Source organism: Anomaloglossus baeobatrachus, chromosome 3 (assembly GCF_048569485.1).
Source record: "Anomaloglossus baeobatrachus isolate aAnoBae1 chromosome 3, aAnoBae1.hap1, whole genome shotgun sequence".
NCBI classification, from domain to species: Eukaryota; Metazoa; Chordata; class Amphibia; order Anura; family Aromobatidae; genus Anomaloglossus; species Anomaloglossus baeobatrachus.
Genome location: NC_134355.1, coordinates 231,683,145 through 231,710,616, shown reverse-complemented (window position 1 = coordinate 231,710,616; position 27,472 = coordinate 231,683,145). Strand labels below are relative to the sequence as shown.

At 52.0% G+C, this 27,472-nt stretch overlaps 1 protein-coding gene across 2 annotated transcripts in view; it reads right to left on the bottom strand.

The window, feature by feature from the left end:
- NUP133 (nucleoporin 133) overlaps positions 1-27,472 on the bottom strand; it is a 584,654-nt gene that overhangs the window by 24,814 nt on the left and 532,368 nt on the right. For both annotated transcript variants that reach the window (XM_075339754.1, XM_075339755.1), the window contains exon 24: positions 18,788-18,852. In XM_075339754.1, coding sequence (XP_075195869.1) covers positions 18,788-18,852 — 65 coding nt within the window. The remainder of the gene's footprint in view (positions 1-18,787; positions 18,853-27,472) is intronic.

Here is a 27,472-nt window from a genome sequence, read left to right as displayed (position 1 = left end):
CGCACATCACGGGGGGTGACAGGTGAGGGAGCGCACATCACGGGGGTGACAGGTGAGGGAGCGCACATCACGGGGGTGACAGGTGAGGGAGCGCACATCACGGGGGTGACAGGTGAGAGAGCGCACATCACGGGGGTGACAGGTGAGGGAGCGCACATCACGGGGGTGACAGGTGAGGGAGCGCACATCAAGGGGGTGACAGGTGAGGGAGCGCACATCACGGGGGTGACAGGTGAGGGAGCGCACATCACGGGGGTGACAGGTGAGGGAGCGCACATCACGGGGGTGACAGGTGAGGGAGCGCACATCACGGGGGTGACAGGTGAGGGAGCGCACATCACGGGGGTGACAGGTGAGGGAGCGCACATAACGGGGGTGACAGGTGAGGGAGCGCACATCACGGGGGTGACAGGTGAGGGAGCGCACATCACGGGGGTGACAGGTGAGGGAGCGCACATCACGGGGGTGACAGGTGAGGGAGCGCACATCACGGGGGTGACAGGTGAGGGAGCGCACATCACGGGGGTGACAGGTGAGGGAGCGCACATCACGGGGGTGACAGGTGAGGGAGCGCACATCACGGGGGTGACAGGTGAGGGAGAGCACATCACGGGGGTGACAGGTGAGGGAGCGCACATCACGGGGGTGACAGGTGAGGGAGCGCACATCACGGGGGTGACAGGTGAGGGAGCGCACATCACGGGGGTGACAGGTGAGGGAGCGCACATCACGGGGGTGACAGGTGAGGGAGCGCACATCACGGGGGTGACAGGTGAGGGAGCGCACATCACGGGGGTGACAGGTGAGGGAGCGCACATCACGGGGGTGACAGGTGAGGGAGCGCACATCACGGGGGTGACAGGTGAGGGAGCGCACATCACGGGGGTGACAGGTGAGGGAGCGCACATCACGGGGGTGACAGGCGAGGGAGCGCACATCACGGGGGTGACCGGTGAGGGAGCGCACATCACGGGGGTGACCGGTGAGGGAGCGCACATCACGGGGGTGACCGGTGAGGGAGCGCACATCACGGGGGTGACAGGTGAGGGAGCTGTGAAGATGTAATTTACCCTCTCACTGTATATGCTGTGATACTATGTCATGATATGTATATTTCCCTGGTTGTATTAGTTGTAATTCATGTATTTTCTTGGGGGAGCTACTGGTCTCAATGTGTCCCTCTCATACAATTGCAGTCTTGTCATCTGATGTGATTATGTAAATAGCCTGTCATCTTCTATCCAGAGTTGTGTATCTAGTCTGTAATTGCATTGGCCAGTGAAGGAATAGTCATTGTTTTGCACAGCAGGGGATCCCTTCATCTACTGTGGCTGGCAGACATATTGGAGCCCTGTGATGGACCAAACCATTGATGATAGGATGTGTGACCCCTACCCCCTGAACATGGTGGGCTGGTCAAGGAGCACAGACAATGCATTTCCCTTTTTGTAACTTCAGAGTGAGCTGAAACTAAAGAGAAGAAGCAGCTCCCAGCCTGGGTGGCTGTGGACACGGACGGAGCTAGGCCTGTGTGGCGGCCCGTGGGATTGTGTGGAACTCTTTGGACTACTGTAAGGACGATTGCTTTGTTATCCGGTCCGAGGATTGTCGGGAAGGGCCCCCGAATCTGTTTTACGTGGACTTATCGTGTGCTGTTCCAGTGTTCTTGTGAATAAACCTGTTGGATCGTCCCTCGGCCTCGTCCATCCTTTGCTCTGTTGTACACTCCCGTCACAAACTGGTGGCAGCGGCGGGATCAGAGCAGAAAGAATGGAGGACAACGGCCCATTAACATCTGGATTCAGAACCTCAGGATACAGGAACTGGACTGTGGTGAGCCTACAAACAAAGGCCCGTGAATTAGGAGTCGGTTACAAAGGACTCTCTAAGGAGCAACTAATTGAGGCATTGGAAAACGCTTGCCTGCAAGATGGCACCGAGGAACAATTTCCACAGCAAAGGGGGGAAAGACGGGAGCTGGAGGTAAATACCCAAAAAAGTCAATGGATTGTGTGGTATGAAGAGGAGATGGCACTGCTTGGAGATGAGGCCACCATAGAAGATAAGAGGGAAACTATTCGCGGAGCTAAGGAGAGGGCATTGCTGGAGAGGAGATTTGCTGTGGAAGCAGCTAGAGAATCCAGACAGACTGTAACCACAGCACCAACTATGAGGGAATTCTCCAGAGTGTCCCGCAAGGACTTTAAGCCATTTAATGAAGCTGCAGGTGACATTGAGGGCTTCTTTCAGGACTTTGAGCATCAGTGCCGATTAATGAAAGTCCCAAAAAGAGAGCGAGTCAGACACCTGGTGGGCCTCTTGGAGGGTGGAGCTGCCGACGCCTATAGAGCTATGGACCCTCAGTGGAATTGTGAGTATGGAGAGATAAAACAGACCATTCTGGAACATTATGCCGTGACCCCAGATACTTATAGGACTCAGTTCCGTACATTAGCCTGTGATGGAGAAGTGTCTTTCAAGATGTTTGCCCACAGACTGAAACAAGTATGCCATCGCTGGCTGGAGGGAGAGGGAGCCTTAACTTGGGAGACCTTCCTCCAGGTCATCCTGAAAGAGCAGTTCTATGCCAGGTGCCCAGCGGAAATCAGAGAATGGGTGCGTGAGAGAAAGCCGTCAACTGTGGAACAAGCTGCTGCTCTCACTGATGAGGTGCTCACCATCAAGCCTCAGTGGAGGGTTCTGTTGGAGGATGGAGAGACGCCTAACAGCTCCACAACACCGGATGCCCCCAGTTATTCTGTCCCCATTGTTCCCCGTTCCTCTAAGCCACCACATGTTGATACCCGTGTTAATGTGCCTCCAGTTGCTTCTACTGCACTTTTTGGAATACGCCGGGGAGAGGAAGTAACAGAGCGCAGGTGTTATGTTTGTAGGCATCCCGGGCATTTGCAGGCCTCATGCCCAGCCAGCCCATGGAGGAATCATCCTCAAACCCCTACAGCACCTTCAGGTGGGAGCCGGCCTCCAAGTTCCCCTACCCCTTACCCAAGAGGACGCCTTGGATGGAGGGAGACCCAGCTCAGATGCTATCAATGTGGACAGCCAGGGCATCGGCAAGTCTCCTGCCCTGTTGTTCAAATGAGGACTGATCCTGCACCCAATCGGATTGTTAATTATTTACAGCCCAGTGCCATGGAGGAAGATGTGGCACCGCTATGTGAGGACTGGTCTAGTGACTCAGCCCCCCATGTTGCACCACCAGGAGTTTACGGGGTGCGACCCGCAGTTATGACGACTTCTGCTCATCGAGGTAAGCACTTGCAGGAGGTTGTGCTGGATGGACAGAGACTTGTTGGATTTTGTGACTCGGGTGCTTTCCTCACACTGGCTGATCCCCGAGTGGTTCGGCCTGAGGCAATCCATAGAGGACCTGGGATTGTCATTGAACTGGCTGGTGGACAATGGAGGACTATTCCCACAGCCACTGTGGATCTGAACTTTGGTTTTGGGGTCAGGCGATGTGTGGTTGGGGTGATGGGTGGTCTGCCTGCAGCTGTCCTCCTGGGCAATGATGTGGGAGAGCTACGATGCCAATTCGTGGCTGCATGAAGCCACATGTAAGTAACGCTCTGCCTGTGTGTACTTAACCAGTGACCTGTAGAGGTCCCTAGTACGTACACAAGTTGGGAGGGGGAGGGATTGTGAAGATGTAATTTACCCTCTCACTGTATATGCTGTGATACTATGTCATGATATGTATATTTCCCTGGTTGTATTAGTTGTAATTCATGTATTTTCTTGGGGGAGCTACTGGTCTCAATGTGTCCCTCTCATACAATTGCAGTCTTGTCATCTGATGTGATTATGTAAATAGCCTGTCATCTTCTATCCAGAGTTGTGTATCTAGTCTGTAATTGCATTGGCCAGTGTAGGAATAGTCATTGTTCTGCACAGCAGGGGATCCCTTCATCTACTGTGGCTGGCAGACATATCGGAGCCCTGTGATGGACCAAACAATTGATGATAGGATGTGTGACCCCTACCCCCTGAACATGGTGGGCTGGTCAAGGAGCACAGACAATGCATTTCCCTTTTTGTAACTTCAGAGTGAGCTGAAACTAAAGAGAAGAAGCAGCTCCCAGCCTGGGTGGCTGTGGACACGGACGGAGCTAGGCCTGTGTGGCGGCCCGTGGGATTGTGTGGAACTCTTTGGACTACTGTAAGGACGATTGCTTTGTTATCCGGTCCGAGGATTGTCGGGAAGGGCCCCCGAATCTGTTTTACGTGGACTTATCGTGTGCTGTTCCAGTGTTCTTGTGAATAAACCTGTTGGATCGTCCCTCGGCCTCGTCCATCCTTTGCTCTGTTGTACACTCCCGTCACAAACTGGTGGCAGGAGCGCACATCACGGGGGTGACAGGTGAGGGAGCGCACATCAAGGGGGTGACAGGTGAGGGAGCGCACATCACGGGGGTGACAGGTGAGGGAGCGCACATCACGGGGGTGACAGGTGAGGGAGCGCACATCACGGGGGTGACAGGTGAGGGAGCGCACATCACGGGGGTGACAGGTGAGGGAGCGCACATCACGGGGGTGACAGGTGAGGGAGCGCACATCACGGGGGTGACAGGTGAGGGAGCGCACATCACGGGGGTGACAGGTGAGGGAGCGCACATCACGGGGGTGACAGGTGAGGGAGCGCACATCACGGGGGTGACAGGTGAGGGAGCGCACATCACGGGGGTGACAGGTGAGGGAGAGCACATCACGGGGGTGACAGGTGAGGGAGCGCACATCACGGGGGTGACAGGTGAGGGAGCGCACATCACGGGGGTGACAGGTGAGGGAGCGCACATCACGGGGGTGACAGGTGAGGGAGCGCACATCACGGGGGTGACAGGTGAGGGAGCGCACATCACGGGGGTGACAGGTGAGGGAGCGCACATCACGGGGGTGACAGGTGAGGGAGCGCACATCACGGGGGTGACAGGTGAGGGAGCACAGATCACGGGGGTGACAGGTGAGGGAGCACAGATCACGGGGGTGACAGGGGAGGGAGCACAGATCACGGGGGTGACAGGGGAGGGAGCACAGATCACGGGGGTGACAGGGGAGGGAGCACAGATCACGGGGGTGACAGGGGAGGGGGCGGGTAGCCGATCACAGGGGTGAGAGGTGGGGGGAGCGGGCAGCACATCACGGAGGGGAGGGGGCGAGCAGCACATAACGGAGGGGGTGAGCAGCAAATAACGGAGGGGAGGGGGCGGGCAGCACATAACAGAGGGGAGGGAGCGCACATCATGGGGGTGAGAGGTGGGGGGTAGCGGGCAGCACATCACGGAGGAGAGGGGGCGCGCAGCAAATAACGGAGGAGGGGGCGCGCAGCACAACGGAGGGGAGGGGGCGCGCAGCACATAACGGAGAGGAGGGGGCGGGCAGCACATAACGGAGGAGAGGGGGCGTGGATCCTAGAGTGAAGAGGGGTGAGCTGAAATTTTCCTTTTTCTCATAAGGGAGGAGAAGGGCCGGGCAGCAAATAATGGACGTGAGGGGTCGGGCAGCACATAACGGAGGAGAGGGGGCGCGCAGCCAGCACATAACGGAGGAGAGGGGGCGGGGCCGGGCAGCACATAACGGAGGAGAGCGGGCGCGCAGCATATAAAGGAGGGAAGGGGGCGGGGCCGGGCAGCACATAACAGATGAGAGGAGGCGGGGCCAGGCAGCACATAAGGGAGGAGAGGGGGGCGAGCAGCCGATCACGAGTGGAGGGGGCTGGCAGCACATCACGGAGGTGAGGGGCCGGGCAGCAGATCGGGGGGGAGCGGTGGCACTGTGGCAGATGGAGGGCGGCGGCAGCGGATCGGTAGGCTTTTCGCCGGTTTCATACAGTGCAATGGCAGCGCGGCAACTTCTGGGTCCCATGCTCCGGTCACATAACAGCATGGGACCGGAGCTTGTCGCCCTGCCATTGCACTGTATACACTCACTGTGCTGGTGTGCTGCAGGGACCGACAAGTGAAGCTGATGGGGGCGGTCACCGGCAACAGGTCCACTGTGATTGGAGAGTTCGGTCACAAGGCCAATCTCTCCAATCAGAGCTACTGGAGCTGGTGGAGGGTGATCCAGTGAGGTCACCCAGCTCCAGCCAATGGCCAGTGCTATAGCTGTACTGGTCAGGGCTGGATTTCAATGTTTCAGTCACTTTAAATGGCTGGAACATTACAGTGGCTGTGATTGGCTGACGAACGCCGCTCAAACAATCACAGCCTCCGTAGGTCCGGGGAGGAGGCACGACCCCTCCTGAGGTCAGGTACAGGTCCCCTCCTCCCCGAATCTGCGGTTTGTGTTAACCGAACGCAGTCACCAGGGGCTCCGGTGACGCGATTACGTCATGACGGAAAGATCCGTCCTTGGTCGTTAAGGTCCAGGGCACCATGACTGATCTTTCCGTCCATGGTCGTGAAGGGGTTAAAAAAAAAAAGACATGTAGGGGACACAGCTACCATGTCAAAGGAGGCACTCTGGTCAGATAATACCAAAGAAGAATTTTTTTTTTAACTAAATGCAAAACACTATGTGTAGTGAAACTAAGGCCGGTTTCACACTTTCAACTTCCAGGTCACATTCTTGTTGCTTGTTGCGCTGCCAGTGTACTCACAGAGAGACTGTGAGAGGTGGGCTGCAGATGAATATGGGACTTGCAGACAGCATGGTGCTGAGTGAAGGAAGGGGGAGGGGTGAGAGGAGCGAGGGAGCTCAAGGCCCCTTTACACACAGACTTTCAGCGATCCCACCAGCGATCCCAACCTGGCCAGGATCGCTACAAAGTCTCTGGTGAGTCTCTGGTGAGCTGTCAAACAGGCAAACCTGGCCAACGACGCAACAGCAATCCGGACCTGCAGAACGACCTAGCTAGTCAAACACTGGAAACGAGTGATGTGTTACAATATCTGTCAATCACTATTCTCTGTCAGTCGGTCTCTCCCTCTCTGTCTCTATTCTCTCTCTGTCGGTCCGTCACTATCTCTGTCCCTCTCTCACAGTCTGTCGGTCATTTTCCCCTCCTCTCTCATACTCACCGATCCCCGATCTCCGGCGCGGCACTGCACGGCATTCACACTGCTGCGGCGGCTTTTACTATTTTGAAAAAGCCGGCCGCTCATTAAACAATTTCGCATTCCCTACTTTTCCTGCCCACAGGCGCCTATGATTGGTTGCAGTGAGACACGCCCCCACGCTGAGTGACAGGTGTCTCACTGCACCCAATCACAGCAGCCAGTGGGCGGGTCTATACTGTGCAGTGAAATAAATAATTAAAAAAACCGGCGTGCGGTCCCCCCCAATTTTAATACCAGCCAGATAAAGCCATACGGCTGAAGGCTGGTATTCTCAGGATGGGGAGCTCCACGTTATGGGGAGCCCCCCAGCCTAACAATATCAGTCAGCAGCCGCCCAGAATTGCGGCATACATTATATGCGACAGTTCTGGGACTGTACCCGGCTCTTCCCGATTTGCCCTGGTGCGTTGGCAAATCGGGGTAATAAGGAGTTATTGGCAGCCCATAGCTGCCAATAAGTCCTAGATTAATCATGTCAGGCGTCTCCCCGAGAAACCTTCCATGATTAATCTGTAAATTACAGTAAATAAAACACACACAACTGAAAAAATCATTTATTAGAAATAAAAAACACAAACACATTCCCTCATCACCAATTTAATCAGCCCCAAAAAGCCCTCCTTGTCCGGCGTAATCCACGGACCTCCAGCGTCGCTTCCAGCTGTGCTGCATGGAGGTGACAGGAGCAGCAGAAGACACCGCCGCTCCTGTCACCTCCACGCAGCAAATGAGGTGAGTAGCGCGATCAGCTGAGCTGTCACTGAGGTTACCCGCTGTCACTGGATCCAGCGGTGGCCGCGGGTAACCTCAGTGACACCTCAGCTGATCGCGCTACTCACCTCATTTGCTGCGTGGAGATAACAGGAGCGGCAGTGTCTTCTGCTGCTCCTGTCACCTCCATGCAGCACAGCTGGAAGCGACGCTGGAGGTCCGTGGATTACGCCGGACATGGAGGGCTTTTTGGGGCTGATTAAATTGGTGATGAGGGAATTTGTTTGTGTTTTTTATTTCTAATAAAGGATTTTTTCGGGTGTGTGTGTTTATTTACTGTAATTTACAGATTAATCATGGAAGGAATCTCGGGGAGACGCCTGCCATGATTAATCTAGGACTTATTGGCAGCTATGGGCTGCCAATAACTCCTTATTACCCCGATTTGCCAACGCACCAGGGCAAGTCGGGAAGAGCCGGGTACAGTCCCAGAACTGTCGCATATAATGTATGCGGCAATTCTGGGCGGCTGCTGACTGATATTGTTAGGCTGGGGGGCTCCCCATAACGTGGAGCTCCCCATCCTGAGAATACCAGCCTTCAGCCGTATGGCTTTATCTGGCTGGTATTAAAATTGGGGGGGGACTGCACGCCGGTTTAATTATTTATTTCACTGCACAGTATAGACCCGCCCACCGGCTGCTGTGATTGGGTGCAGTGAGACACCTGTCACTCAGCGTGGGGGCGTGTCTCACTGCAACCAATCATAGGCGCCTGTGGGCGGGGAAAGTAGGGAATACGAAATTGTTTAATGAGCGGCCGGCTTTTTCAAAATAGTAAAAGCCGCCGCAGCAGTGTGAATGCCGTGCAGTGCCGCGCCGGGGATCGGTGAGTATGAGAGAGGAGGGGAAAATGACCGACAGACTGTGAGAGAGGGACAGAGATAGTGACGGACCGACAGAGAGAGAATAGAGACCGAGAGGGAGAGACCGACTGACAGAGAATAGTGATTGACAGATATTGTGACACATCACTCGTTTCCAGTGTTTTAAGTCCCCTTTACACACTGAGACTTTGCTGCACAGCGGGAAACAAAGGACCAAAGAATGGTCCTGAACGATTTGTAGCGATCAGCAACTTCACAGCAGGGGCCAGGTCGCTGATGTGTTTCACACACTGCAATGTCGCTGGGGAGGTCGCTATTACGTCACAAAACCGGTGACGTTACAGCGATGTCGTTTGCGATGTTGCAGTGTGTAAAGCCACCTTCAGGCCTGCATGGCAGAGACAAATCCCAGATCTCAGGCAGCACGGCTAGGGGAGGCGACAGGCACACAGAATATCCCTGAAGAGCCGACACAGAGACATCCTCACAGCAGTAATGCTATGCAGAGCATCTGAGGTGACCCAGCAGCTGGGTAGCCTCAGAGAAGACAAGGCATCCATATGACACAAGCTTCATGAAGTGAAAGAGAGAACAGGGGAAGTTGAGCAGAGAGTTAGTATCATTGAGGGCCGCATGGCAGAATCTGACAGAGACGGACAGCGTGCAGCACATCAAATAGCAGCACTCCTAGCAAAAACGGTTGACCTTGAAAATAGATCCAGGCGTAACAACCTGAGATTAATTGGCGTCCCAGAGAAAGTGGAAGGTACATCCACAACTGAATTTTTTGAGGAATGGCTGAAAAGTAAAATAGGATCTGAGCATCTCACTCCTCTATATGCGGTGGAAAGAACCCATAGGGTTCCCACCCACCCATGCCTCCTGGACACCCGCCACAACCTGTCCTGGCCAAAATACTGTATTACAGAGACAGGGATAATATCCTGAAGCATGCCAGAGGACAACCGGACTTGACCATCAATGGCTCCAAGATATCCATTTTTCCAGACTACTCCATAGAAGTGCAAAAGCAAGGAGCCAAGTTCATTGACATCAAGAGAAGGCTGAGACAACTAAATCTGGTATACTCCATGATGTACCCGGCGAAGCTCAGAGGGGTAGCGGGAGGAACAGTGCACTTTTTCCTGGATCCTAAGGAAGCGCTAAGATGGCTGGATGGCAATGAACAACGCTTGCGGAGGGAAGGTCGTGAAGGGGAAGCTGGAGACTGACTTTTGGGGACACCCTACCTCTCATCGCATGCAGTGGTGTAGAAGAAAAATACTATGTTATGGTTGCCGGGAAGGAGTTCCTGTTTAAAATTTAAAAAAATATATATTTTTTTGTTTACCCCGGCAATCTAAACTTAAAATCTACATTTAATGGACTCTAGAGGAAAGGGGTCTGCAAACACCACTGAGGATGGGAGGGAATGGAATCCTGGCTATGGAAAGGGACTTTCCAACTCATACTGGACTCGCAATGCATAAATACTGAATTAATTTTTATTCCCCCCCCTCTTTTTGTTTTTCTTTTTCTCCCCGCTCTCTCCTCTTATTCCACCCTCTTTCTTCTTCTTATACTATTTTTCTCTTTCTCTTCTTTGTTTTACCCACTTCCCCTCTCCCTTTCTTTCTCCTTTTTTTTTTCTCCCTTCTTCTTTCCTATAACTTGCTTTTGTTCTTCCCCCTTAATAAAAAAAAAAAAAAAAAAGGGTTATTGCGGATACCGTGCACGACAAAAAGGAGGAGTCCGCCCCTCCTTCTGGAGGTTCTGGTTCTGGTATTATTGATGGTTGATTGGACCCTGTCCGTCGTAAAAGAGGAAACGCGACAAATGATGGACACGGCAGACTTGCCAAGGCAAAAATATGCCCTCCGTCCCTGATACAAAGGGCACTGGTGGCAACGATGTGTTACTATGTTTACTGTTGATGGGGTGTTTATATTGGGGGGGTAGGGGGAGGGTGGACCGGTCGACAGTCTCATTTGGCCTATTAAGGAGTTGTGGGAGAACGAGAATTTGTCAATTAATCATATGGCGGGACGCATTAAGCTAATTAGTTGGAATGTTAGGGGCTTAGCCTCTAGCATCAAAAGGCAAGCAGTATTTCAATTTTTACGCACAGAAAAACCTGACCTAATTTCATTGCAGGAAACACACATGATACCGGAGAAGCTGCATATGCTGGATAGAAGGTGGCTCAGGGTGGGGTATCATTCTACATATTCTGCATACTCCAGAGGGGCCAGTATACTAGTCCGCTCAGGCGCACGGTTTGAATTTCTAAAGGTCATCGTGGATAAAGATGGGCGGTAGGTATGTCTTTCCTGTAGGCTGGGGACAAGAGCCGTAGTACCGTATTTTTCGGACTATAAGACGCACCGGACTATAAGACGCGCACCGGACTATAAGACGCACTCTGGTTTTAGAGGAGGAAAATAGGAAAATAAAACTTTAAGCAAAAAAATGTGGTCATGACACACTGTTATGGGGCGAGGATCTGCTGCTGACACTGTTATGGCGGTAATGTCCCAAATTCTCTACTAAGGTACCCCATCCTGGTAATGATCCTCCTGCCTTGTAGATGATCCTGCTCATATACCCCCAACCTGCTCATATACCCCCATCCTATTGATATACCCTCCATCCATCCTGCTCATATACCCTCCATCCATCCTGTTCATATACCCCCCATCCTGTTCATATAACCCCATCCTGTTCATATACTCCCCATCCATCCTGCTCATATACTCCCATCCTGTTCATATACCCCCCATCCATCCTGCTCATATACTCCCATCCTGTTCATATACCCCCATCCTGTTCATATACCCCCCATCCATCCTGCTCATATACTCCCATCCTGTTCATATACCCCCATCCTGTTCATATACCCCCCATCCATCCTGCTCATATACTCCCATCCTGTTCATATACCCCCATCCTGTTCATATACCCCCCATCCATCCTGCTCATATACTCCCATCCTGTTCATATACCCCCATCCTGTTCATATACCCCCCATCCATCCTGCTCATATACTCCCATCCTGTTCATATACCCCCATCCTGTTCATATACCCCCTATCCTGTTCATATACCCCCCCATCCTGTTCATATACCCCCATCCTGTTCATATACCCCCCATCCTGTTCATATACCCCCCATCCTGTTCATATACCCCCATCCTGTTCATATACCCCCATCCTGTTCATATACCCCCCATCCTGTTCATATACCCCCCATCCTGTTCATATACCCCCCATCCTGTTCATATACCCCCCATCCTGTTCATATACCCCCCATCCTGTTCATATACCCCCATCCTGTTCATATACCCCCCATCCATCCTGCTCATATACTCCCATCCTGCTATATGCCCCCATCGTGCTCATATACCATCCTGGTATATGGCCTGTATCCTATAGCACAGAGAAAAAAAAAAAAACAAACGTTTATACTCCCCTTTTCCTCACTCCCTGCAGCACCGATCATCTTCCTCTCTGCACCACTGACCTGTGTGTGTGGAGCCGTTCCCCTGCAGCACGCGATGTCTTCCTGTCTGTGCCGATCAGCTGACCAGCACAGATCAGCTGACCGTCACAGACAGGAAGACATCGCGTGCTGCAGGGGAACAGCTCCACACACGGGGCCGGGTGAGTGTACTGATTCACTGCACCCCGCGCTGATGATGACGCGCGGTGTGAGGCAAATCCCGGGATATGAAGATGAATTATGACTTCCAGTCATAATCGCTCATCACTCCCTGGCAGTGCCCCCCTCCCTTCTTGTTCTCAATGTCCAGCATCTGTGAAGGTGTTACACCTCCATGGCCATCTCCTGTGATATGGAGATGAGATGATGTGGGAACAATGGACACAGGAGGACTCCCTGCCGTGACCCTGTGGTAGGAGCTGCTATCTAATTAGCAAGCTTGGAAGTATCCAGACAGAACGACTCCAGTAAAAAATGGTTCATATCTCGCAAGCCATATTTCCGATAAATATGGCAACCATAAAAATGGTGTCTCCGCATGCGGACGATGCTGGCACACCCTTTTTATGGGAGCGGGAGCTTGGGAAATACCCCAGGCGTGATATCAGCCAATGGGGAACTAGTAGACAAGTCATGAGTCCTCTCGTTCTGTAGCTAAATTCATAGCTGTCACAATGAGAGCGTTGGCGTCCGCCTACGACGCTCCCAGGCAAAGTTATGGCCCATATTCCATGTTGGGATATTGTCCATAACTCAAGCCAGGGGTGGAGCAGTGCTCCCTCTGAGGTCACGAAGGTAGGAGGGGACCTGGATTTGCCCAGGTTGATAACCCTACTTCGGCCATTTTCCAGGGTTCTTTCGCTGGGGGTCACGTGCAGGAAACATCTGTGGGAGTTCCTAGAAACCTGGTCTACAGCGCCCCCCTGTGGCCAGACGCACAAGGTAACTGATTGAATTGCATACCTGTTTGTAAACCATGCTTTATCTGTAACTGTACTCTGACATATGTATATTCTGTAGATTCCCTATTGTATATATTGTAGTTTCTAGTGTGCTTTAGGCTGATTAAATAATTAATCAATCTTGGGCTGTTCTGTTATCTCGATCTTGAATCCCACGTCTGTGTGTTCGGCTAATAGTTACCGTGAAGCGGTTGGTGGCAGCGAGTTGTGCCAAGGATTATTGTGGGGAGGCCAGGGAGATTCGGGGAGGTTTTATATATTCCGCCCGCGGAGGTCGGGGGAATATATACCCTACTCTCACTGGGGACCCTTCAATAATCGGCATAAGTAGTATAGCGGCCTCCTTGCTTATTGTCGGGCAATTCCATAATTGGCCTGACTATAAGAGTGGCGCTAGAGAGCGCGTCACGTGCTCTGTCTGTCGGTCGGGAGGTATAAAGGAGGGGTGACCCCCACTTGTTACCCCCCGATTGTGACGTACTGGTAGCCAGCGCGGGGGATTTCTGAGTGACCCCCCCGGTGGTTCGTGACACGCGGGGAGCAGTGAATACAGCCGCACATGATCACTCTAGGCTGTAATTGCCAGGGGTGGTCATGTGGACCGGCTCTTTACTATGCGCGCGTCCCCGCTCGTCCTCCCGCCCACCTGTCAGCGCCAGCTTCTGCGCTGAGAGATGGGTGGGAGGATGGGCGTGCATATGTAATGAGCGGGTCCACGTGGTCACAGCAGGCTGCTACAGCCTGCTCGTGCCCCTGATGACCCGCTCCACCGCAGCACCTCATTCCCCGCAGCCACAGTCAGACCATAAGACGCACCCCCAACTTTCCCCCAACATTTGGGGGGAAAAAAGTGCGTCTTATGGTCTGAAAAATATGGTAATTATATCCATATTAGGGCTGAGCGGGCCCGGGATGTAAATGTCCGGATCTGCGCGGTTTCAGCACTATTCCCGGGCCCGATCCGGGCCCGGGATTCCGGCTGCACGATCTGGAACCGGCATTTAATAAAAAATGAAAAAAAAAAACAATAAATAGCGTTTCATGCTTACCAGACTCTGTCATGGCGGCACACTTGCTTCCGGGTCGCGCTTTCACTTCCTGTGCTGTCACACAGCTTTCCGTGTTTTCCCCGCCCACTGGCCGTCCTCTCAGCTGTGATTAGTTCCTGGCTGACCCGCCCCCCAGCCTGTGACAGTGTCTGCCGTGCAGTCATCGCTTATCGCGGTCAGTACTACGCTGCACTCAGAGCGGACGGTCGTGCTCTATGGCTGCTCGCACTAACATGTAGCAGAGCTGAAGCGGCGTGGGACTTCTCCTGTGGATTACGTCGGAACTGCAGGGTGTTTGGGGGTTAATAAAGTGGTGAAGGAGGAGTGTTTTGTATTTTATTTCAAATAAAGGTTTTTTCTGTGTGTCTGTGTTTATTTACTGTCACTTACAGGTTTGTGTGATGCAGGTATCTGATAAGACGCCTGTGCCATCACACAAACCTAGGGTTTAGCAGCAGCTATGTGCCCCTGCTAACCCCTGCTATTACCCCGACTGGCACCGCATCACGCCAGTGGGAAGAGCCGGTATCGCACCGGTATGTCGCATCTAACAGATGCGACATACCGGACGGCTGCAAGCTGAGGATATACCAGCCCCTGGCCGGCGTTATTTTGGCTGGATGTGAAGATTAGGGGGACCGCACGTCTTTTTTTTTTTTTCTTTCACCGGAATCACAGGTGCGAGGGGCTCTGGCAGCACCCGGCAGCCTCGCACGTGTGGCTCCGGGCACTGGATAAAAAGCACAGATACTGCGCGACGGCTGGGGCTGCAGCCGAGCGCTATAACTGTGCTTCCGAGTGTGTTTACCACCGTGACCGACAGTGCACTGCTTTCCCCGCCCACCGGCCGTCCTGGCGCCTGTGATTGGTTGCAGTTAGTTGACACGCTGCCACTCAGGATGGGGGCTTGTCTATCTGCAACCAACACACGCCGGTGGGCGGGGAAAACCATGAATATTGAATTGTCGGCTCCGAAAGGTAACAGCGTGACCCGTAAGGAGTGTGTCGCCATGACAGCGCCTCGGTGAGTGTGCCGCGCTCGTTCCAAGCCCCCTAGCCCCTCCACAAACGTTTTAACCCTCCGGATACCGGTCCCCATTGACTTATATGGGCACCGGATTCCGGAGCGGATCGGACTTATTTTTAAGTCTGTTAACGACCCGCCGGCCCCGGATTATTGCCTTCCCGCTCAACTCTAATCCATATACATACCTCCGCCATATTGCAGCAAACTACTTCACAGTCTGATAAATTTATTGGCAGCCATTCCGGGGGTTCTATTTATGATAATGGGAGATTTTAATAATATTCCGAATTCACATTGGGACAAAGGGAGACATGAGGTACGAAAAATGGGGGGTAACTATACACCATTCGGTAATTTACTTAAAGAAACGGCGCTGATTGACCTTTGGAGGACTCGGCATCCGGAAGTGTATGAATACTCCTGTTATTCGGCTACGTTCTCATCCCTTTCGCGCATTGATCTGGCCTTGGGCAATGAAGCAATGCAAGGTGTGGTAGTGGGTACTAAATACTTCCCCAGGACGGTCTCAGATCATTCGCCCCTGTGTGTAGAAATAGACCTAGGGGAACAACAAAACCAAAATAGATCCTTATGGAAATTAAATCCCTTTTGGTTACAATTAGTGGAAGAAGGGGGGGTATTAGTGATAGTTTAAGGGAATACCTTAGGTTCAATGAAGGATCAACGTCTATTGGAATGGTTTGGGAGGCAATGAAGGCGTACTTGAGGGGATTGTATATAAGGGGTATATCTAAGGTAAAGTCGGAGGCAAGAAGGCAGAATCAGCTTGCGTTTCAGGAATTGGGGGAGGCGGAAGATGCTTTAATATCAAACCCCACACTGGCGGCAAAAGCTAGGATGACGGCAGCTCAAAAGATGGTTAATTGACCCTACAGGCAGCGGAGAGAAAGAAAATGTTCCAGACCATGCAGTCCTTTGAGAATGGAGAACGGGTGGGTCACCTATTATCAGTGATAGCTGCGGCAGAGATGGAATCGACATATATTGCACGGTTACAGTCAGTAGATGTGGCAGTTGTCACGGACAACTCGGGGATCTTAAAAGTACTAGAAACATTGTTCTCTGATCTATACTCAGTCAAAGGGCACCCGGAGGCGGGGGATGAATTTCTAGGCAGAGCTCAGGTGCCAGTCCTCTCAAGGTAATCTAGAGAGTTACTAGACGAGCCATTTGACTTAGAGGAGTTGGAGCTAGCTCTGAGTGATATGGCGAATGATAAGGCGCCGGGGGTAGATGGGTTTACGGCTGAAGTATATAAGCAACATAGGAGGTTTTACTGCTGGTGCTGCTTAAGGTATATAATTCATGTCTGTAGAGAGGAGAGTTGATGCCGTCTATGCAGGAGGCAATAATGTGGTACTCCCTAAAGAAGGCAAAGACCCGGGTTTGCCAGCCTCTTACAGACAGATTTAACTATTGATGGTAAATGTAAAGCTCTTGGCTAAGATGCTTGCAAATAGGCTCACCAAAGTCATTACATCCCTAATACACCCAGATAAAGCAGGGTTTATGCCCAACAAATCCACGGCAACTAACCTTAGGAGACTGTACCTGAATATGCAGATACCGGTGGAAAATAAGGGCAGGCGGGTTATTCTCTCCCTAGACGCGGCCAAAGCTTTTGACAGCGTAGAGTGGGGGTACCTACAGGCGTGGCGTGGACCCCAAAAAGATCCGTGAGGATCTTTTTGGGGTCCCTAACCTATCTGTAACCTCACCTGCAGTTAAGATTAGGGACCCCAAAAATAGAGATTACCTTGGCATTTGGTTGTGGGGCTCCTTTGCATTGATCAATACAATGGCTAAACATCTATTATTCCTATTATTCATAGCAGTTATGCACATTCCATTTTCATGTTTTTCCCTTTTTTCAGATAGTCCATTGTATTTTTCAGTCTAGTATTCCCGTAGCAGTTCTGCTTTTCATTATTCCCCTATACATTGTGACTTGTGTGCAACTCTTTATCCTATTGTTTAGTTGTATATTTTTGAGTCTTGCACGCTGTTCACACCATAGGTGTTCCAGACGTACATTCTTTTATTAGTATGCATTTTCTGTCTGAGAACCCTGCCCCACCCATAGCCATGTGTCTTTTTTCACATATATAGATTGGTCCTTTGCTTCCCAAACAGAGCAAGTTTTTAACTGCAGGTGAGGTAACACATAGGTTAGGGACCCCAAAAATAGAGATTACCTTGGCGTTTGGTTTTAGGGCTCCTTTGCATTGATCAATACAATGGCTAAACATCTCTCATTCCTATTATTCATAGCAGTTATGCACATTCCATTTTCATGTTTTTCACTTTTTTCAGATAGTCTATTGTATTTTTCAGTCTAGAATTCCCGTAGCAGTTCTGCTTTTCATTATTCCCCTATACATTGTGACTGGTGTGCAACTCTTTATCCTATTGTTTAGTTGTATATTTTTGAGTCTTGCACCTTGTTCACACCATAGGTGTTCCAGACGTACATTCTTTAATTGTTAACCAGTTAAATCCAGCTGTCTATCTTTGATAGCAAGACTTAACATGCTACGGCAGAGTAATGCAATATTCCCTCTCCCATCGGCGAGCCCATGACCTTATTGCGGGATGCAATGGCTTGTCATGGCATAAGCGGTCAGTTGATGACCCATGCCTGTCAATATGATCCTCCAGTGAACGCTGCCTGGAAGCCGCCATTCATTTTTGGGGTCTACGGGAGGAGGTATTTCAGGGGGTAACATGCTCCTTCATGGAACGCAACACAGGTGGTGCATAAAGTGCCAGTTTTAGTTTAGAAAATCAAATTCTGGTGACAGGTTCCCTTAAGTAAGGTATTGTCGCATCTGTAAATTTTGATCTATAAAATTATTTAATCCATATAATAAACACTATTTTTTGAACACCAGTCAGTAAAAGAAGATGGTCAACTAACTGCCACACATATATCAGCATAAGTAGGAGCCTGGAAGGTCACTTTAATCTTAAGCCTGCTTTACACCTTTCAATTCTGCATACGATATCTGATGCGATGTGACACGCCCCCATCGTATGTGCGACACGTTCAATTTGTTAACCGCGTCGCACAAACGATTAATTACTGTCACACGTACTTACCCTTCCATACGATCTCGATGTGGGTGACGAACATCCACTTCCTGGAGTGGGAGGGACGTTCGGCGTCACAGCGACGTCACACAGCAGCTGGCCAATAGAAGTGGAGAGGCGGAGATGAGCGGGACGAAAACATCCAGCCCACCTCCTTCCTTCCGCATAGCAGGCGGGAACCGCAGGACGCAGGTAAGATCTGTTCATCATTTCCGGGGTGTCAAAGTCCGCTTTACAGTGTTAAATCCATTATAATAGTGTATGCGATGTTCAGTTTAGTCTCCACTCAGTAATTGGCAAAAACCATAAATAAAAAATGATTCTTCATGAAGGTGCCATCACCCTGGAGCATTTCAGCAGCATTATTTTTCCAAAGACTGAACAAAAGAATATTTTGTGTGGAGCCTTACTTTCAGTTACCTGTGGCTTTAATAACAAAGGAATATTGATATATTTCATACTCACGTGTCTCTCTTTATAGCTTTGCAAAGTATATGCAACTTTAGGTCTTCAATTTCAACCTCCTCTTCCTTAAAAAAACAAACAAAAAAAAAAACAAAAACACCTTTAAATATATATACACATATCACACTTGCTTTTCAACCGGAACAGATTTGTTGAAGAAAAACTGACAAGTTGTGATAAATTAATGGATAATCCATACGTTTTTGGTTAACAGATGCTTTTAAAAATACAACCATCAACTTATTCCTAGGCTCTGACATCAGAAATCAAATCTTTATTTTTTTATATAGCGCTAACATATTCTGCAGCGCTTTACATACATCAGGAACACTGTCCCCATTGGGGCTCACAATCTAAAGTCCCTATCTGTATGTTTTTTTGGAGTGTGGGAGGAAACCGGAGTACCCGGAGGAAACCCAGAAACCCACGCAAACACGGGGAGAACATACAAACTTCTTGCAGATGTTGTCCTTGGTGGGATTCGAACCCAGGACCCCAGAGCTGCAAGACTGCAGTGCTAACCAGGGCTGTGGAGTCGGTAAGCCAAACCTTCGACTCCGACTCCACGACTCCTACATATATTGCTTATAGTTAAGTGAAAAATTTATTGTAGTACATGAACATGTGTATGTGAACATCAGACATTTAATCATTTTTATGATACAATAATCAAGATATTTGGATAGAACATAAAATATATTTATTGGAATACAACTGTAGAACACAAAAAACTAATAAATTGTATAAATTGTAAATATGTAACACTATGCTGTGTGTGTATGTATGTGTGTGTATATATATATATATATATATATATATATATATTTTACATACTGTATTACATATTTACAATTTATTAGTTTTTTTGTGTTCTAAAGCTGTATTCCAATAAATATATTTTATGTTCTAAATATCTTGATTATTGTATCATAAAAAATATTAAATGTCTGATGTTCACATTGTACTAAAATACATTTTTCACTTAAATATAAGCAATATACTAATAATTATTATTTAGTCTGTTTTTGTTGAAAACCGTTTTTTGCCACTTACATAGTGTATTACATAGTGATATATATATGCATATACAGTGTATATAACACTATGTAATACACTATTTAATACACTATGTAAGTGGCAAAAAACAGTTGTCAACACATACTAAATAATATTTGTGCAGTGTATGAATTTGTTCTAAGAAATAGAATTGCTTCCATAAGATCCTCCTTCAAATCTGACCTAATAATTTTAAGGCTAGAGAACAACCTCTCTACAGTAACTTGGATTGGAGGCAAAGCCGTAACCACATAGGCAACATCTCTAACAATTTCCGGGTATAAAGGAATTGCCTCATGCACAGTCAGTTTTGATGAACGGTTGAATTTTTCTATTTCTTTGAGAGCAAGTGAAAAATTTTACTGCATTTCATTGAAGCAGAAATGACATCTGCGATTAAACCTCCTCTTTGGGACAGGCAAAATAGCAAGTTCTTCCACTCCCTTCTGAAAATGCCAGGAGTTAAATCCTCAGCTTGTAATTTTTTAGTCACGGTAAATGGGTGAATTAGCAATTCCTTCAATTCAGCCACCTGTGTCCATTGACCTTCATTTAATGTTACTTGAGGGTTCACCATATCTATAAGAAACGATTTTAGTTCAAGCAATCGCTCAGTCATTAAATAAGTGCTGCCTCACCCAGTGGCTTGATCAACAATTGCCCCTGTCCCAGCACGTCTCTTCAAGATGGAATCAATTTTAGGGGTTCTGGCGGCAATAAACAACTTCCTCACTCTTCCAATTAGATTCCCAGCATGTCCGCCCATTTTCACACATCCAGCTTTTTGCCGGTTTGGCGGATGTGGCGCACGCCAGTACAGTACAGTGGCAGCGCCGCAACTTCCGGGTCACATGCTCCGGTCACATGACTGCATGTGACCGGCATTTGTTGCGCTGCCACTGTACTGTATACACTGTACTGGAGTGCGCCGCATCCGCCAAACCGACGAAAAGCCAGATATGTAAAACCCTCTTGCAGACTCTCTCTTATTGCCAGCTGCAGCGTGTGCACAACACAGCGCATGTGATGAATATGAAAGTGTTTTGAAGCAGGTTCAACAAGATCATCTAATCCTAAAGTATCATTTTGCTGTTTTTCTGTTGTAATATCGGTTTGTTCCTCAGTTACATGAACCGCACTGTGGCTCCATCTTAAACATACTAAATCCTAAATTTTCTTCTAGCTGTTGTTCATTACTCTCATTCATCAGTTTAATTGTACTTATCAAGTTTGAAGCATTGTCCTTTACAATAGCAAGAACCTGTTCTTTTTTTGCGTTCCTAATCTTGCAGAACTTTTTCCACTAAGACCTGGAGAAACTGGCTGGTGTGATGAGCTTTAGTATCTTTTACTGCCAGTGTCTAACTAACAATTTCTTTCTTGTTACAAACATATTGAACATTGATGGCAAAACAATTCAATGAAATGCAGTGACTCTGGGCATCCCAGCAAAGACAATGGGTTTCAAGATAGGACATTCAGATAGAGTACATTACTTACCGGTAATGGGATTTTCCTGAGTCCACGACAGCACCCACGAGAGAGGGATCCGCCCCCTTCAGGACAGGAAACCTACAGATAAAAAAGGGGCAGTCCCCCTCCCTCATCAGTTGGTTGCAGAGAACCGGGAGAGGAACCGCCAATGAATGAATAGACAAAAAAGCCAGACCCCAGGACACCAAATGGTGACAAACAAGCAAGAAAGGGAAGGGGTGTAAAGGGTGCTGTCGTGGACTCAGGAAAATCCCATTACCGGTAAGTAATGTACTCTTTTCCTTTCGTCACGACAGCACCCACGAGAGACTTAGAGAGATTACACTCATAGGGAGGGAAAACCCCACACGAAGGGCCAAGCCTCCAACGGAAGACAGCGGAAGAACACAGGCCAGCCGCCAAAGACCGGAAAGGCGGACGGATAGGATCAGGATACAGCCGTACAATACCATCGAAGGAGACACAGGCCACATCCATCCAAGGAGGAGGCAACCACCCAGGAGAAGGATCCGACACCGAGGAGGCCAGGGGAACCCGCTGCATCACAGACGATAGGAGAACAGCAGCCCACAGCCATCAGGACAAGGCACGTCACGCCACGCGAGGGCCACAGCCGGAATCCTGAAAGACAAAGAACAACAGAGCAAAGACCCAAACCCCCCGCCAAGGGGCCGACCGAGCGACCAAAGCAGGAAGGGCCAATGGACCGGGCCGGACAGGCGCGAACACGCCTCGCAGAAGCAAGGTCGACCAAGAGACAGCACCGGAACGGACGAGGAGGAGAAGAGGCGCAGAAGCGAAGCAGGACGCCCAAGGCGCCAGGCCAGGCGGAAGGCCCGGGAGGCGCAAGGCGGCAGGGCGCAAGGCAGGAACGCCGTAAGAAGCGAGCACAAAAGCGCAAGGCCTAGAGACGCAGGACGAGAACACAGGCCCACATGACCAGGAGGCCCCGAGCACAGAGGACCAGAGGTACAGAGGCACAGACGGCAAGAGGCACAGAGGTACAGACGCCAAGAGGCCCCGAGGCCCAGAGCCCAAGAGTCCCAGACCCCAGGAGGCCCCGAGCCCAAGAGGTACAGAGGCCCAGAGACCGAGAGGCACAGAGACCAAGAGGCACAGCCGCCGAGAGGCACAGCGACCAAGAGGCACAGAGCCCAAGAGGCACAGAGCCCAAGAGGCACAGAGCCCAAGAGGCACAGAGCCCCCGAACCCAAGAGGCAAAGAGGCCCAGAGGCACAGAGGCACCGAGGCACAGAGGCAACGAGGCACAGAGGCACAGAAGTACAGAGGCCCGGAGGCCAAGAGGCCCAAGGGCCAGGAGGCCCAGAGTCCAAGAGGGCCAGAGGCCAAGAGGCCCAGAGGTCAAGAGGCACAGAGGCACAGAGGCCCGGAGGCCAAGAGGCCCCAAGGGGCAGGAGGCCCAGACCCCAGAGGGTCAGAGGGCAAGAGGCCCAGAGACCAAGAGGCAGAGAAGCGAAGAGGCACAGAGGCCAAGAAGCACAGAGGCACGGAGCGGAGGCCAAGAGGCAACGCGGCACAAGGGCCAAGAGGCACAGAGGCCAAGAGGCAGAGAGGCCAAGAGGCACAGAGGCCAAGAGGCACAGAGGTCAAACGGCACAGAGGTCAAACGGCACAGAGGGCAAGAGGCACAGAGGGCAAGAGGCACAGAGGCCAAGAGGCACAGAGGCCAAGAGGCACAGAGGCCAAGGGGCACAGAGGCCAAGAGGCACAGAGGCAAAAGGCCAAGACGACAAGGGCCAAGAGGCACAAGGGCCAAGAGGCACAGAGGCCAAGAGGCACAGAGGCCAAGAGGCACAGAGGCCAAGAGGCACAGAGGCACCAGGTCCAAAACGACAAAGGCCACGAGGCACAGAGGCCAAGAGGCACCGAGGCCAAGAGGCACCAAGGCCCAGAGGCACCGAGGCACAGAGGCCGGAGCCAGGAGGCACAGGGCCAGGAGGCCCAAGCCAGCAGGTACAGAGACCAGGAAGGCCCCGAGGCCCAGAAGGCAAAGAGGCCAGGACGGCACAGAGGCCAAGAAGGCACAGAGGCCAAGCAGGCACAGAGGCCAAGAAGGCCCAGAGACCAAGAGGCACAAAGGCCAAGAGGTACAGAGGCCAAGAGGCACCGAGGCCGAGAGGCACAGAGGCCAAGAGGCACAGAGGTCAAGAGGCACAGAGGCCAAGAGGCACAGAGGCCAAGAGGCACAGAGGCCAAGAGGCACAAGGTCGGAGCCAAGAGGCACAGGAGACCAAGAAGAACAGAGGCCGGAGGCAGCAGGCACAGAGGCACAGGGCCAGGAGGCCCAGAAGCCAAGAAGGCACATAGGCCAAGAAGGTACCGAGACCAGAAAGCCAAGAGGCGCAGAAGGCCAAAAGGTACCGAGGCCAAGAGACACAGAGGCCCGAGCCAGAAGGCACAGAGGCACGGGGCCAGGAGGCCCAGAGGCCCGGAAGCCACACAGAGGCCCGGAAGGCCCACAGAGGCTCGGAAGGCCCACAGCGGCCAGGAAGGCCCACAGCGGCCAGGAAGGCACACAGCGGCCAGGAAGGCACACAGCGGCCAGGAAGGCACACAGCGACCAGGAAGGCACACAGCGGCCAGGAAGGCACACAGCGGCCAGGAAGGCACACAGCGGCCAGGAAGGCACACAGCGGCCAGGAAGGCACACAGCGGCCAGGAAGGCACACAGCGGCCAGGAAGGCACACAGCGGCCAGGAAGGCACACAGCGGCCAGGAAGGCACACAGCGGCCAGGAAGGCACACAGCGGCCAGGAAGGCACACAGCGGCCAGGAAGGCACACAGCGGCCAGGAAGGCACACAGAGGCCAGGAAGGCACACAGAGGCCAGGAAGGCACACAGAGGCCAGGAAGGCACACAGAGGCCAGGAAGGCACACAGAGGCCAGGAAGGCCCACAGAGGTCAGGAAGGCACACAGAGGCCAGGAAGCCACACAGAGGCCAGGAAGGCACACAGCGGCCAGGAAGGCACACAGCGGCCAGGAAGGCACACAGCGGCCAGGAAGGCACACAGCGGCCAAAAAGGCACACAGAGGCCAGAAAGCCACACAGAGGCCCGGAAGCCACACAGAAGCCCCGAAGCCACACAGAGGCCAGGAAGCCACACAGAGGCCAGAAAGCCACACAGAGGCCACGAAGCCACACAGAGGGCAAGAAGCCACACAGAGGGCAAGAAGCCACACAGAGGGCAAGAAGCCACACGGAGGCCAGGCAGCCACACAGAGGCCAGGCAGCCACACAGAGGCCAGGAAGCCACACAGAGGCCAGGAAGCCATACAGAGGCCAGGAAGCCATACAGAGGCCAGGAAGCCACACCGAGGCCAGGAAGCGACACAGAGGCCAGGGAGCCACACACAGAGACCAGGGAGCCACACACAGAGGCCAGGGAGTCACAGAGACCAGGAACCCGAGAGGCCAGAGGCACCGAGGCAGGAGGCATGAGGCCAGGAGGCAACCGAGGCGCGTGGCCAGGAAGCCCAAGGCACAGAGACAGTACACACAGAGGCCCGAAGGCAGGAGGCACCGAGGTCAGGAGGTACATAGACCCGAGACCAAGAAGGCACAGAGGCCCGAGGCCAGAAGGCACAGAGGCCCGAGGCCAGAAGGTACAGAGGCCCGAGGCCAGAAGGCACAGAGGGCCGAGGCCAGAAGGCACAGCGGCGAGGCACAGCGGTCAAGGCACGGAGGTACAGCGGCCCCAGGCCAGGAGGCAATAAGGGCTGGCAGCACAGGGGGCCAAGGCCATGAGACACAAAGGACCAAGGGCAGGCAGCACAGAGGAACAGAGGCACAAGCCAGGAAGCACGAGGCTGAGAGACACAGAGGCCCGAGACCCAACCACAGACGACGCCAAGTCCAGGAAGCTCAGAGGCCGGGAGGTCCAGAGGCCCGAGGCCAGGAGGACCCGAGACCAGAGGACACAGAGGCCCTAGAGGCAAGGAGGGCCAGAGGCGTGAAAAAACACACCGGCCACAAGGGTCAGGACACACAGAATGCACAGGGGCCCGAAGGCCATAGGGACCAGGCGGACACAGGGGCTCAGGGGCCAAGAACCCCCAGAGACCAGGACCCCACAGTGGAACGAGTCCATAGAGCCCACAGGAGCCAAGAGCCGACAGGGGCAACAGGGGCCAGGAGCCCACACAGGCCACAGTAGCCAGGAGTCCACAGAGGCCCCGAAGGCCAGGAGCCCCAGAGAGGCCCGAGGGCCAGGAGTCCCAGAGAGGCCACGAGGGCCAGGAGTCCCAGAGAGGCCACGAGGGCCAGGAGTCCACAGAGGCCATGAGGGTAGGAGTCCACAGAGGCCACGAGGGCCAGGAGTCCACAGAGACCACGAGGGCCAGGAGTCCACAGAGGCCACGAGGGCCAGGAGGCCACAGAGGCCACGAGGGCCAGGAGGCCACAGAGGCCACGAGGGCCAGGAGTCCACAGAGGCCACGAGGGCCAGGAGGCCACAGAGGCCACGAGGGCCAGGAGGCCACAGAGGCCACGAGGGCCAGGAGGCCACAGAGGCCACGAGGGCCAGGAGTCCACAGAGGCCACGAGGGCCAGGAGTCCACAGAGGCCACGAGGGCCAGGAGTCCACAGAGGCCACAGGAGCCCTACTCTTACCGGGCCCGGAGGCCACAGGGGACACAGCCAGGGAAACACAAAGGCCCCAAGGACCCTGGCCAGGCATGGCAGAAACCAGCTCGTACACAGCGCACCCGCCGCGTAACCGGAGGCGCAGCCCGCGGCACAGGGAGAGGCGGCGGCCGATACAGCCGTACAATACCCCGAGTACCGACAGCAACTTACCCCGCGTCCGGCTCAGGAAGGAGGGATCCACGGCCTTCACAAGGAACCTGCCCGGTCCACTCCCCCGGAAGCGCTCCAGTGCACTTCCGGGTCACGGCAGCAGAGAGAGCGCGCGGACACGGCAGGGCCCCCCCTGCCGTCCACAGCCAGGCGCGCGCAGGTGCCGGCGTCATTACCCCGGAGGCAAAGCCGAACCAAGGGGAAGAGGACGAGACGCACCGGAGGACGGAGTCCACGAGGGGAGCTCCACCGACCGTGCTTCTGGGCCTAGAGCTCCGCCGTTCCCACAGAGACCGCACGGACTCAACTGGACCCAGGTACTGTAGTTTCCTCTCCATTCAGGACAGGAAACCAACTGATGAGGGAGGGGGACTGCCCCTTTTTTATCTGTAGGTTTCCTGTCCTGAAGGGGGTGGATCCCTCTCTCGTGGGTGCTGTCGTGACGAAAGGAAAACATCGTTTTGTGAGGATCCTCACAAAGAATGAGCATGTCAGTTTGTGGCGTTTTTCTAATCTGCTTTTGCTATTGAAAGCATTATTTATGAGCTCAAAAACCTTTCAGGTGATGCGGTTTTTTAAAAAGCTGATCTGCTTTTGCAGCTGACAAACGTATCCCTAAAAAACGCAGCAAAAACGCTGTGTGTGAATGTAGCCTTAGATCAGGAATAGAACAGATATTTATAAGACATTTCAAAACTTTCCCAAATTCCAATGAAAAAATATTCAGTACATTCTGAATTGCACTACTGTCCCCAATTTATTATATATTTTAGGAGTTGGAGTCTGTGCATTTTCTACAGACTCTGACTCCACCAAAATGACCTCCAACTCCACAGCCCTGGTGCTAACCACTGAGCCACCCATAGAATCCATTGTGCAGCAAAAAGTGCATCTGGCTGAAAAACTACCTACTGGTTTGTTGTGATTGGGTGATAGTTTTTATTGCGTGAGAAATGTATCCTGTTCACAAATCAGCAGAAAATAGATACATCAGACTACACAGTGAGAGATAAGTGACAGCCCATACCGGAGGGGGGCAAAATGTGCATCTCCTGCTGTTGTACACTGATTTCTCTCCTGCCAAAGTTATGGCTAGAAGGTTAAAATATAAAAGTATATATACACATATTACACACTACTACCAAAGCCCCTCTTCTGTTGGGAGGACCCATATATCTTCAGTACAGAAGATATGGGAGGGGAATTATGTTATATAGTTATATGCATAAAACCAGTACAGGCCCTATCATGAGTCACATTTATCATGTAAATATATTTAGAAAGTGGTGTATGATCTTGTGTCCCATGGTGGGGTAG